At 35.9% G+C, this 14,337-nt stretch overlaps 1 protein-coding gene across 1 annotated transcript in view; it reads left to right on the top strand.

The window, feature by feature from the left end:
* LOC110026612 overlaps positions 1-14,337 on the top strand; it is a 30,342-nt gene that overhangs the window by 13,315 nt on the left and 2,690 nt on the right. Inside the window, exons 4-6 of the mRNA XM_020727617.1 lie at positions 8,388-8,513; positions 8,632-8,752; positions 9,019-9,103. Coding sequence (XP_020583276.1) covers positions 8,388-8,513; positions 8,632-8,752; positions 9,019-9,103 — 332 coding nt within the window. The remainder of the gene's footprint in view (positions 1-8,387; positions 8,514-8,631; positions 8,753-9,018; positions 9,104-14,337) is intronic.

Genomic DNA, 14,337 nt, shown 5'->3' with positions numbered 1-14,337 from the left:
AGAAAATGAAGAGTTTTTGTTTTTTTTTAATTAGAGGGGCTTGACGCCTCTCATGACAAGTTTTAGGAGGGGAATTAGAGAAGTTTTAGGAGTTTTTAGAAGGATTTTAGAGAGAGTTTGGTGTGAGTATGGAGATGTAGATTTTCACTTTATCTGGAGAGATTGGTGAGAGATTTTGAGAGATATGTGTAAGAAATGTATGGGCGGTGCATGGATCGGCAAGAGACTTTGATTGAGAAATTTGTTATTTATTTCAGTATGGGCGGTGCATGGATCGGCAAGAGACTTTGATGGAGAAATTTGTTATTTAAATTTGTTATTTATTTCAAAGGGGAAAATCTAAGTATTGTGTTCTTCATTATCTTGTAATTGTTGTAAACACTTTCTAGTGGATTTTCTTTGATTTAAACGAAGTTTTCTGTGGTGTTTTATACATGTTTCGTAAGTAGATTTCTTTACTCTTTTATTTTAATATTAAATAGTGGCATGTGTAAGAAAATTTGTTTAATGATAAAATTATTTTTATTTTCATGTGATGAGTAATATCTTCTTTGCTTGATTAATATAATTTGAGTGACAATAAGTTATGTTAAAATCTGTTGAAAGTGAAACTAAGATTTAAGAGAACAGTGATCGTGTAACTTGAGTGCACTCACATTGACTGGATGGCTAGTAAAATAATTTAGACGACAATGTAACATTTAAGAAAATATAATTTAACAATCTGTTTCTATTAAATGCTTCTAAGTGACAACATAAAACTAATAGAATACTAAGCGTACCTCTACACTCGAAAGAGGGTAGGTAGACATGTTTTTTGTTGGCACATAATTTATTACTTAATTTTATCAATCATTTTACTTCATTTTACTTTTCTTTTGCAATGAAATAGATGCATGTTTAAGAATTTAGATTTGCTTATATATTCTCTAATTTTATTAATGTGATGATATTTTCACCAGTTCTTAATTGACTTTGCAAATTGATCACTTGTGAGGTTAAAATTCGTTGTGAAAGATAATGACCTGAGAGGGCTATAATTTCACCCAACTAGTGAGTACCACATTTCATCTTGGGCAGAGTCGTCGCGATCACCTGAGGGGAGTGCAAATAGATAGGGAGATAAATTTTGATGGGCGTAGAATTGATGTTTTTAGGGTGATAGACTAGATTCTTTATCAATTCAGTCTAGAGTTTAGATCGTAAGGGTTCCTAGTATGTCCTATAGAGAGGGCATAGTGAGTTATCTAGAAGTGAGAGGCCAGAATCTACTCAGCACTATTACACAAGTTGGTGAAAAACTCTATGTTAGGCAATGTTCTTTGCTAGAACCGAGAGGGGGTAAATAATATGTATGCTCCTATTTGTCACTGACAATAATATATTCTAAGCATTTAATTCCTACAAATTATTTAGGTCATTGCACGGGAAGAGTAGTATTTAACATCTCAAAATTCTTCAAACTAATTTATCCAGATAAGTTATTTTTAGATTTAAGATTTTCATTTAGGAATAGTTTTTAGAAAAATCAGTTTAATCGACATTTCAAACTAAGCCCTGATAGTAGTAGACTATAATTAGCTTAAGAGATACTTCGCTTCTCTGTGAGATTGATACTTGGGGTATTAAAAGAAAACCTTATATTGCTTGCAATGGTTCGTATACTTGCGTAGAACCCCTAGTGTATGAAATATAAATCAAATTCTAAATTTTATAAAATATTATTTTGCACACTAGCCGCTTAAATATAAATTGGGTCAAGTTTTTGTCCATCTTTTGGAGCTTAAATATATACGTAATTGCAGGTCAGATCATCATCCAAACATGTCACCATTCAAATTGAGAATTCAATATGAAAAGTGTGGCAAATGAAATCAGTAACATAAGAATGCCACAACTAAACCAAGCTGAAATGAGGGATTTGAGGGTTTTGGGGGACTCTCGTGAGATATAAGAGAAAATGGTGACTAACTTGTTATATTAAAAGTTTCAGAGGTTGCCAAGAAAAAACCTGCCAAAAGTCTCAAAATTTGCCAAAGTGAAAACACTAACTCTTGAAACCAAGCTAAAAAAATGTCATGTACATTTTAAATAAAAAACAATAGGACATGTTCCACAACTAACAAAATAATTGGTATCTCATTTCTAGTTAGAAAGAATAACGTGTGATTCAAAACTAACAATAATGTGATCCACAAAAAACCAAAAAGAATTGTGTGGTCCACAACTAAATGCTCTTCATCAAGTGAAACTCTGTTAATGTCATCAAATCTCTCTTGGTGCACTTGAAGCTTTGTTCTTGGTTCCCTATCAACATATGTAAGTTCAGACACATGACATTGTATCAACATCAGGAAAACTTTGGCTTGATTGGCTAATCGGATTCTTGCAAGTAGTTTTGTGATACCACCAATCACCATAATGACAACATTTGTGAGAAATTTTCTTACTCTGGCCCTCCATAAAACTTCTTATTCTCTATTTCTTTGGTCGACCTCTAGACCTACATGTATTTGGTGGCATTATATGTAAATCACCAATCCATTCGCTCTTTCTTAGGAGGTGGAGATTGCACCATCATATGCCATTCTATATCTATAAATACATGATTAATGTTGAAGAAGGTATATCAAACTAAAATTTGTTTGAATTTAATTTGCAAAAAACATATACCTAAATGTATGATAATACTCATCCACATAAGCATGTCATGTGTTTTACTCTTTTGTGCCAATGAAATAGACAGCATGGATGCACGGGAGTCCAGTCATTTGTCAAAACCCACAACCACATTCTTTCAGTTGAATGTCAACTTCAAATCTGCAGTTATCACTCTCTACCTCGACCTTATAAGTTGTTGAATCTCTGATAATGAACCTTGTCTTTGTTGTGGTTAATTTTCTTATGAAGTTCTCAACCACGGGAGCTAATATAGAAGCCCAATTGCTTGAATTTGACTTTCTTTCTGGTCCAATATCCATTAGCATGCATCTTATGAAATCAACTAAATCGACAACTGTTTTGTCTCTTGCTTGCCCAATCCATGAGTTCAAAGATTGGATATGTTGTTGGTATTTGATTGATTTCTAATTTCAGGAAAAAAATGACATTTGAACCATTTGTAAAGAAAATTGTACAAATAGTAATGCAATTGAGGACTAATTTCATGTATCTTTTCAAATTTTTTATCAAGTTCGACCTTAAGGTATGCATTTGCAGCCAGCCAAACATTGTGTCGGATTGTCTTGCTACTTTTAAAATGGTTGTATTTTTTAATTTTCTTTCACAAATGGCGCATGCAAACTATATGTTCAGCATTAGGAAAGACACCCTAAGTGCCTCGATCAAATCTTTCTCCATATTAGAGATAAATGCTAGTGGCGCAACTTCAAACTCAAAAGATAGATAAAAATGCCCCAAAACCCATTCCCAAGATTTCTTCGACTCAGACTCAACAACTGCAAATGTAATTGCAAAGATGCTATTATTTTCATTCATAGCATTTGCTGAAAGTAACACTCTTAGATATTTTGATTTTAAATGGTATGCATTGAGCCCCACAAGATGTTTGCAACCAACCATAAACCCGTTAATATACACCCTAAAACTAATGTATATTCTCTCAAATGCATGATCAATGCTATTGTAATACAAAATAATGTAAGAACCAGGGTTTCTTTTGACAAGCTCTGCACAGAGTGCAGGCAACAATTTGAAACTATCATCAACTGCTCCATATATTTGATCTCATGTTAAGTACCTCGATCTCCGTACCTTCATATATGGAAGTCATCACCATTACTTATTTTCTAAAGCAAAATTAATTTGTTAAGGAGGCATATTTGGAAAAGTTTTGACTATATCTTGAATTTCAGTGGCCACCCAGATGGATGTAGCTTGTTTGTTACCGACACTATTCACACTTGAGCATAAATGTAAACTTTTGATTTTTCTTATTTCAAATGTATGTCCATCTGGACAAGCCAAAACTCTCACCCTCCATGGACAACCATCGTATGAGCATACTGAAATAACTATTTTTCTATCATTTTTTTAATTTTATTCCAAAATTATTAGAAATGGCTAGTTTCTGAATAAATTGTCTAAAACGAGCCGAATCTTTAAACTGAGTGCCAACCTCTAATGACATATCATTATACATTTTATTTATTGACCATTGATATATTCATCAAGATCATATGTGCATCTGCTAGTACTATATGAGTTTGAATGATAGTGCTCATCTATTTCGTCACCTTGTGACATTGTGAATTTTCAAATTGCCTATATCAATACATAGAAAGAAACTCATGAGAACATGCCTTACATTTTTTACATATTAGTAAATGCTCAACCATATGCAAACAGCTCAATTTCTAACTAATGCAAGATCATCCCAAACCAATACATAGAAAGAAACTCATGAAAACGCCTTATATTCATTACAAAACCCTAAATGTTAAGGAAATTACAATACCAGTTAAGAGATAGTGAACCAATAGAAATATGTAATTACATATTTATATTATATGCAATTACATATAATATACCCTAAACCCTAAACAAGCACACGACAATCATACTGTAGTTATGACTCTTTGTCATCTTGCCTTAAATGCATTTAACCATCACGAGCACAAAAATGTAAGGCATATGTAATTGCATAAGATATATGTAAAGGCTCCAAAAAAATTTCTTCCACTTTCTAAACCCAACAGAAATTTAGATTTAGGTGTGAAATAGGTAATTGCATAGATTTGGGTGCTACCCTTGTAAATTTCCAACAGAAATAAAAAACCAATTTCACCTCTGTGTTGCATATAAATCTGCCGACAGAGTTACAGTGAAATCTCAATGAAAGGGGAAAGAAAGATCAGAGTTTCTGCAAAATTTAAGAGAAAGGGGCACAAATAATCTCGCTTTCAGCAACATTTGCACCACAACACAAGCCTGAAACCCTCGAATGAAACCTACGATGTTCCAATGGGTGAAACCCTCAAATGCAACGATCGACGTGTGGAGGTGTGAGTATTTTTCGCAACTCAAGAGGAGGCTAAAAGGGAGGAGGGTTTTCAAGACTTGATGTTTTACCTTAATGTTTTATTCTCAATTCAAGGTTGCATCCAAGTGTGGGAAAGAGCAGGGGAAGGTGACGACTGGAGGCATTAACGATTGACGACAGGTGATGGGAGGAGACACGGAGGCGACGGAGCGAGACGGGTGAGAGCAGTGTCCATTGGGAGGGGCAAAGACGAGGGATTTAGGGGGTTTGGGTGGCTGGCATGAGTTATAACGGAAAATGGAAGCTATCTTGTTATATTAAAATTTTTAGGGTTTTGGCAAGTAAAAACCCCAACTATCAAATGTAGTGTGCAAAAATGGTTTCAAAGAATTCCATTTATGTAATAATTATGAATTTGGCGTCAACAGAAAGCAGTAATCAAACCATAGCAGTAGATGGAATATTGTTTGTGCAGCAAGGGCAAAAAGCATGCAGTTTTTAAAAAAAAATTAGGAAAGTTATTACTAATAAGTGAAGCTTCGTGGCTTTTAAAAATTCATAGCTCTGCAGAAAGGAGTATGGTTGAAGAGGATACCTTCTTTGATAAAGGGGACCTAAAGGAATTAACCATCAGTATGTAGAGTATTTTATAGCGAAAAATAGAGAAGAAGAATTACCCAGTTATGCAGAAAGAGATCTGAAAGGATGAAGAAGACAGAGAAGTATTAGGATTTTGACTTAATAATTTTACAGGGTTTAAAGCAGATAATTTTAGAATAATTATTAATTGTTATTATTGGATGAAATCCAATTTAAATATTTGTTACAAACTTTGTTAGGATAAGCATTCTATTTAAATTAGGTGATTTTAGAAAAATGATTACTTATTATATTGAATAAAATTAGATAATATATGTTACAAACTTTGTGATTCTGAATATATTCAAGATAAAATAAAGCCTAATTTAGATTTAAAACCCACCTCCCTGTAATTTCTATAGCTTCATTAAGAATTGAACAGCTTGTTGGGCTGCTTTGCGTGATAGTATTTAACTGGTGTTGGTAGATAGAAGAACTAGGGAACAGCGGGATGCCGCTTCAATTATATTTTTTTTATTTATATTATGTAGAGTATGTGAACGACAAGCTAGAGAAGAATAACTACCAAGTTATGGGAAAATATTGAAGAGATCAAGAGGGTAGAGAAGTGTTAGGATTTTGAATCAATAATTTTATCAGGATATGACAAGGTTTAAAATAGGTGGTTTTCAGAATAATTATAGATTATCTTTTTTTCTGGATAATATCTGGCTTGATTAGCTGTTATAAACTTTATTAATTTGGGTAACTTTTTGGTTAAATTTAAAACTTAAATTTGGATGTAAGGTTCACCTCTTTATAAGCTCTATAAATACATTAAGAAATGAATTGGAGAAACAACTGTGCATGTGAGTTTTGGTTGCTTTTAGCGAAATAGAAAACAAAGGGTGGAAGGAAATATTAAAGAGAGAAGCAGTGATAATTATAAAAAAGAATGAAGATATGGACAGTGAAAGAGAAGAGGAAGATAGAGAGAGTTTTTTGTGACTGCAGCAAATTATATTCACAGGGTACAATTTTGATGGCTTCAGAAAGATTTGTGATGATTCCATAACCATATGAAGTTACCATTTTGAGGAATACTTAAGTGGAGAATTTTGTCAATAATGATTATCATCTGCTTAGCTCAAAATTTTGGAGCTAAAATTTTAGTTCGGTTATTGACAACTTGCCTCAAATTTTGGAGCCGAAATTTGTGATTCTCAATTTGGCTACTGGGGCATCTGTTGTTTGCTTTATAAAATTTATACTTTCATCTTGGTGCTTGAGTGATAATTGGATGTGGATCTTTCTTGCGTGGTGCAAGTTGTGACAATAGATTCTTTCAGTCAGTTGTCTCTTTGCATCTCCATGAGGCTTAGATTTTTATTTTATGGCTTCTTTTCCTTGTTGTATTTTAATTTTCTAAAATCAGTGATTGATTTTCTTGAGTAATTTAATATTTTAAATCTATTATAATTTAGATTTTGTAATTGCTGTGTTAGTTTTAATTGAAATTTGAGTTTTATAAGCTCTAGATCTTTGTTTGGTTGTCATTAAATTATCATTTGAACTGTTCTTTGCTCATTTTTTGACTTCCATTAAAAGGGACTTTTTATTTCAAAATTAAAGGTGAACAAACTCTAGATCTTACTGTTATGTTTGTTGGTGATTTATTGCATTTAATTCTAAATTTGTATAGGATAACTAACTGTAAACCCTAATACGTCCTCTTTCTTGATCCTCTTGTATTGGTTGGAAGAGAACGCCTCTGGTCCTTAGCTTTGAAATTTTCCATCATGATTTTTCGTATTGTATGCATGAGTATTTACATTTTGAGTTAGTCTAATTGATAAGATGATTTGACATTTAACTAGATACTTGAAGGTTGTTTGAGATCATTTTTATTTTGTTATTGTTTTGCTTTTATTTGTAAAAGCATGTTTGTTTACTACATTTTTTATATGTTTTTATTTTTTATTTGAAAAAATAAATCATGTTCTTAAAAACATTCAAAATAACTTTTAGGTGTTTAAAGTATTTTTAAAAATATCTAGACATGTCCTAACGAATCAAATATATTTTATTTCAAATCAAAACATTAAAAAAAAAGATTGAAAATAAAAAAAAATGATAAACAAAAAGCAAAAATGATCCCAAACTGCTTCTTAATTTGTTGGAATCATTAGTATTTGATCAATTTAGTAAATAATATTTATAATCATTATGCATATGATTAAATAGATTAAATTGGTCGAAGGTGTATAAGAACAATTAATCTCATATTTAAGTAGTTTATTATTTGAAATGATTATGACTAAATTATATATTCTTAATGAGAATAAATCACTTTTGGATTAATAAATAGGTAATTGATTACACTTGTTTACTATTTAAAGTAAGTTTCCATCCCTTTCAACAAAGAGAAAATCTGCTTAAGAACATTGTCTATTAAAGCAATGTTGAAGATTTGCTTATGTAAGCTTTAAGACATTGCCTTTTTACATGCCCCCCACCCCTACCAAAAAAAAATGTAGAAAAAAATCTCGTGGTCCCTTTCAAATGCTTTTTCGTGGAAGGCTGACAGCTATGTGAAAAACCTGTGGTTTAATTCTTCTAAATCCTGCATGAAAGCCGGTTTGACTTGCTAAATGTTCAGTTGTCTTTGGAAGCACTTCAAATTAAGCAAGTAACTGGCACAATTTTGCATTGAAGGCAGAGTTTCGTTACATCTACTTTTAATTTACAGCCTTATAATCCCTTGGTTGAATCTTGTGACTTGTTCTGATGTATCCCTGATTGGTAGGTATTTGCTATGTCCATTCTTGGGATCCTTCCCCTTGTACCAAAAAGTCTTGCAGGCAAAGCATATTTGTTATCTTTGCTGGGAGCTGCCTTTTCCTCACTGTTTTCCTTGTACACTCGTTTTGGGGTAAGTTGAAAGCAAACGTCTAAATAAATAAAAAAATTGACTGGTTTTTAGTGTGATTCCTTTATGTTTTTTTAGATAAGTCATCTTGGCCTTCATTATGTATTTTTTTCCTTTACAGGTACCAAGGACATGGAATCAGCAAGGCATCCACACATGGTTGCAGTCTGTTATTGCAACCAGAGAATTTATTAATCTCCCCTACAGCATTATGCTAAGTACTTCTTCAATGCCTTTTAAAAGTGAGTATTCATCTTAAATTATGTTTCATATTTTGTAGATGTGAATATTTTCCCACGAAGGACTATTTCATTTACCAATTTAAAAAGTTTGGGGACTAATGTGGTATTTTTATAGACTATGGCACTAAAATGACCCCATGTAAAAAGTCAGGGAACTATTTTGACACAACTCATTGTGTAATGCCATTTGAGTGCTTGCCAGTTATTACGATTGATTGAAACTGCCCCTAAATTACTTCCTAAGAAATTATGATTTATTTTTACAGTTGGCCTGGTTCCTGTTCTTTGTTGGTCAGTTCAGCATGTAGTGAAGTTCTCAAGAAAAAGCATGGCACATTCTAATTTGTACAGGTAATTTTCTTAACGAGCAGTATACTTGAATTATGTATATTGTTTAGAAAGATGCGTTATGTTCCCGCAAGTTTTTACTTATTTGCATGTTGGGCTATGATAGTTCGACATCAGAAGGTTCACAACTTTTCTCACTTTACATATATTTATACTTTATTTGCAAAAACATAATAGGAACTTTTAAATCTCTTAAGTGTCATCTCAAAGCTAAATCTTGGCTTGGTGATACAGGCGCTAACAGCGCCCGGTTCGGCCGTTTCAAATCACGGGGCCAACCGGTTGGGCATTGCAGAAGCGAGAGAGGCGCAGAAGAGGGAGTGGGAGTTCGTGAATTCTCATGAGGGAACGCAATTGCGGAAGATCTTGCACGAAGGCTAGAAGAATCGTAACACGGATCACGAACTATTGCGATCTGTCTTGGCGCATCACAAATCAGCTGGCCTAGGGAGTTCTTTTGGAATTTCTCTAGGCTGCCCACTCTCTTCCTTTGTGTAAAAGCTTCCTCCGTATGGAGGGAGCCTATAAATTACTGTCCTAGGTATGTAGGGAGTCAGTTCTTACTGTGTTCAGTTTCATCTCTTATGTGGCTGTGTCCGAGAAGATGGTGGTGATTCGGCTATATCCCCTCTAAGGTAGTGATTGTATTCTCCTCCCCCACTTCTCTGTCGCCGCACTCTCCCTCCAACACCTCGATAGCCTATTCCTCTTCCTGCAGATTACTATTGTTGTCGTGTCGTCCGCACTCTATTACTATAGGTGCAGATTACTATTGTCGCCGCACTCTCCTTCCGCACTCTCTCGTATTTTTGTGCAGAATTTTCCCTTACTAACTGGATATTTACTAAAGTATACCTAGCCGGTTTTAGGAGAAAATATTGTGCTTAAACATGTATGCAGTGTACGTAAGAAAGGTTATTTCAAGTGCCTCCCAACCACCCCACTACTGCTGCAAACCACCTATAACCCTTTTCTACTTGCTTTCCCAACAATTCCGAACCTTCCCTTCGCTACCACTTGCTTTCCGTGACTGCCGTCATCCCTCTCACTTATCTCGATTCCTACAACCGACCTCCATTACCCATTGGGATGCATCTAGGAGTGTTTACTTGTGTCGTTTTATGTTTTGCGTTGTTATTTTCGTTCGAGTTATGTTGTAACCCTATTTTAATATTAATGAACTTTTTTGTGTTTCCACTATTTTCCCTACTAGTTTCGATATCATTTGGTATCAAAGCCAGGTCCAACCCTAGTCACACCCTAAGATTTCTGAGCATTCGTCATAAACCAAAACTTTCTTTCATGCCACCAAATATGGAAGCCCAAACCGTAACCATACTAAAATTTTTCTTTCCTATTCCTTAATCCCTAGCCATTTCGCCCCGGAGATGCTTGCCCGAGCCTATCCGAGAAGAGTTAAGGAGGGAGCTCTGCTGTCTTCGATAGAGACTTGTGGAGATTGAAGAGTTAACATAGGAGGAGAATACCTTCAACCCGAACCTAGAGAGTCGAAGGGGAGAAAGAAATGACGATCTGAATCCTTCCATGGGGAGACTTTCAGTGATGAAGAAGACAAGCCACGATGTTTCGTGATGCAGTATCAGAGAAGGCTTAGAGAGGGATACTTGAATCCCTCCCAAAGGGAGAATTCCCTAGAGGAGATACCAAGGGGACCCAAACACTATGGGATCGAGGTGGATTTACTTGAGTTTGAAGAAGTCATGGATCCGGATGAATTTCTTGAGTGGCTACAAACTGTTGAACGAACCTTCGAATATAAGGAGGTATCGGTGGAAGTCGGGTCAAGCTAGTTGCTATCAAGCTGAAGAAGAGCGCTTCCCTATAGTGGGAAAATGTGTGTAGGCAGAGGCAGAGAAAGTAGGAAGACAGTAAAAAAGATCACTAAGTGGGAGAACATAAAGAAGATAGTGCAGAAAAAGTCTCCCACACGACTATCGTCAGGATATGTTTCTAAAGCTCCACAACTTGCAGTAGAGGATCTTTCAGTAGAGGAGTTCACAACTCAGTTTGATCACTTACAACTCAAATGCGAACTGAAAGAACTGAAAGAGCATACAGTAGCCAGATATCTTGGGGGTCTGAGGCTTGCCATTAGCAATGTGGTATAACTGCAGCCATACTGGACATGGGGAGACGTCCAGACACTGGCCTTGAAAGTAGAAAGACAGCAGAAGCAAAGTAACAATCATCTTTCAGGTAGTAATCTCCAGACAATCGACCACTTATAGTTACCATGGCCGACAAGGGCATCCTAGAAGAGGGCAGTGAGTCTGGACACAGGAATGATAGTTTGAATCAGAGCGAGAAGAAGCAAGAGAAAGGTAGCGCCTCCAACATTTACCGGCCAAGAAATGTTTCAAGTGTCACAGTTACGACCACATAGCCTCCAAACGTGTAGAGTAGTCTCACTGATTAGGGTGTCGTGGAAGAGATTAGCGATGAAGAAAAGGTCGAGAAACAGGGTGAGGTGTATAAGTTTCCCCTAGATGAAGGAAAGGTGCTCGTAATTCGAGGAATCCTGCAGACTAAGGAGACTGGATTTGCAGTGACTTCGCCTCAATATATTTTACACCCAATGCATAGTGAACGGAAAGGTATGCAGTCTCATCATTGACGGCTAAAACATCAAGAATGTGGCGTTGACAGGGATGGTAGAAATTAGGACTCACAATGCAGAGAAATTCTCAGTCATATTCACTTACGCGGTTGAAGAAGGAGAATCAGGTTAACATCTTGGTAGAATTTTTGATCGGAGGCCAGTTGCAGGACTGTGTGTGGTGTGATGTGATCTTTATGGATGCTTGCCACCTTTTATTCGGAAGACTGTGGCAATTTGACTAAAGGACCCAACAAGACATATAAAAATACGTATTTTTTTACCAAGGGTAGGAAGCGTATCACTATCCTTCCTTCGACAGAGCCCGATGTCATAGGATCCCTTTTCAACAAAGCAACATCAGTGGAGCCAGTTTAATAATAACACTAGACGAGAGGACCGAGACACCCTCCCCAAACACAGAACTAATACGACCGAGATTATGTCAGGTCAATGTTGTATCAGCAGCACCAGACGAGAGGGTCTGATTACTATCACTACACGCTCAATTGAACCGATCATATATTACTTTTGGAAGATTTACCAGTATAGGCGTGGTACACGATACTAAAAGGACAGACCGACGTGGACCTTGTCATACCCCAGGAGACAGTGCGGTCGTTAGTGGGATCCAAGAGTGGTTGACCATGAAATAAAAGCTTTGAATACGAAACGAAAGCTGCCTAAATCCCAGGAGACTGATACAGGTGCTAACACCACCAGATAGCGGGTGCTAACAGCGCCCAATAACAGGCACCAAAACAACAATCGGTTTGTGGTGTTGAATAGTGCTTGATTATGAGCACTAAAACAGTGCCCAGCTTGGGCATTTCAAATCGCTGAACCAACCCTCTGGCCATCGCAAAAGCTAGAGCGGCGCATAAGGGGGTGGGAGTTCGCTAATCCTTGCGAGCGAATGCGATTGCGGGAGATCTTGCACGATACCGCGGGGGCGAGACGATAAACCCGCAGAAGCTGACGCGAGGGAGAGACGATGAAGCCGCAGAATCGCTACGTCGTTGTCGACGATCGCGAAAAACGAACTTTAAACAACAAAACAAGCAACAAGGTGGGTAGAGAGAGGTATTCTAATTGCATAAAAGAAAATCCTTTTACCAATATTTGATTAGATATATATATATATATTATGAAAAGCCCAAGGGCTGATTTTATTGAAATAAAAAAGATACATAAAGGTTATATGAGAGGGCCCAATAGAGGCACCCTACTCATACGATACCAAGTACAATAATACTCCAACAAAAAGATACAAAAAAACTCAAAAAAAAGATAAAAAATTTAAAACATGCAGAAAACAAGTAGATAGGGACGAACCAGTTTAGTCCTGCCTCTTCCTATAGTTTTAGGAGCGAAGCCAGATAACAAACTTTGAAGTGTCGTGTCATTATCAAAAATAACCAAACTATCATCCATTAAGTTTCCAAGTTGGAGTGTGCCCCCAGCCTTCTTCCACCGAGAAGTATGAACCTGTCATTCTTCATCTGAAGATTGGCTCATGCGATCCTCGGTCTGATTAGATATTAGAACCACAGTAGAAGGAAAGGCAGTCGTTGTCACAACGATAGGTTTCAGTGTAGGTGAAGTGTGAATTGTCACCTCTGCACCTGATGCTTTCTGAATAAGAGCTGCGAGACTATCCCGACTTTCGGTTCGAACATTATCCCTTATAATATGGTCAGGAGAAGGGTTCCCAGGGGCAGTTCAACTCATGTTTTGTGGTGATTCCCTCATCTGGTTGGCTGTCATCAGGTTTGTTGGGAGCGCGTTTAGGTGCACTAACAGCAAGTTCCTACTTTTGACTATTGGTTCTCAACTGTGGGTGCAATCTGAAACATTTCTCTTGCGAGTGTCCAAACATCTTGCAATGCTTGTAGTAGTTAGGTTTTTGTTCCATAATGATTTCTTGCCAATAACCATCATGAGCATAGCCAAGTCAGACTTCTTCTACATCTAGTAGTGTAATATCTCTTTCAATCAAAATCTTTGCAATAGAGGGCTTTGAGAAATGAACTGTAGGTATGTCTACCTGCAAAAGATTTTCCAATGATAGTCCCAATTGCATATGAAGTAAGTAGATCAAAGAAATGTAGCTTGAGTTTAGGTAATGAGAACCAGATAAGCGCAATTGGGGGTTCTTTGATCGGAATCAAAATCAGGGGTTCATTTGAGCAATTTCATATGATTGCCCTCGATTGTGAGGAATTTATTTGAGAAAATCCTTGTGCAATCTTCTTCTGCTCAACTGTATCATAACATGTCTTCCGTCGAAAAGACCCACCTGTCAAGCCCAAACTAGTTTGAAATCTTCAAAAACCTTCCTGATAATCTCTATCTTAGTGCGACCTAATTAGAACTTTCCAACTAGTTCTTCCCTTCAACATAACAACATTAGAAATATGTATATATAATGTTGTTATGTTAAAGAAATTTAATTTAAAGATTTTCAATTGTAAAGTATATTATGGGAATACAGTAAATATAAATATGAAAGGAAGGTTTGCCTATTAAATAAATGACAAAATATTGTAAATAAATAAGTTTGCAAGCATCTAATTATATAATAAATACTAATTAGTTAATAATTAAACTTATGTAACTA

The sequence above is a fragment of the Phalaenopsis equestris genome, unplaced genomic scaffold (assembly GCF_001263595.1).
Source record: "Phalaenopsis equestris unplaced genomic scaffold, ASM126359v1 Scaffold000387, whole genome shotgun sequence".
Classification (NCBI taxonomy): domain Eukaryota; kingdom Viridiplantae; phylum Streptophyta; class Magnoliopsida; order Asparagales; family Orchidaceae; genus Phalaenopsis; species Phalaenopsis equestris.
The sequence above is the reverse complement of the archived record's forward strand: the minus strand, read 5'-3'. Positions and strand labels throughout refer to the sequence as shown.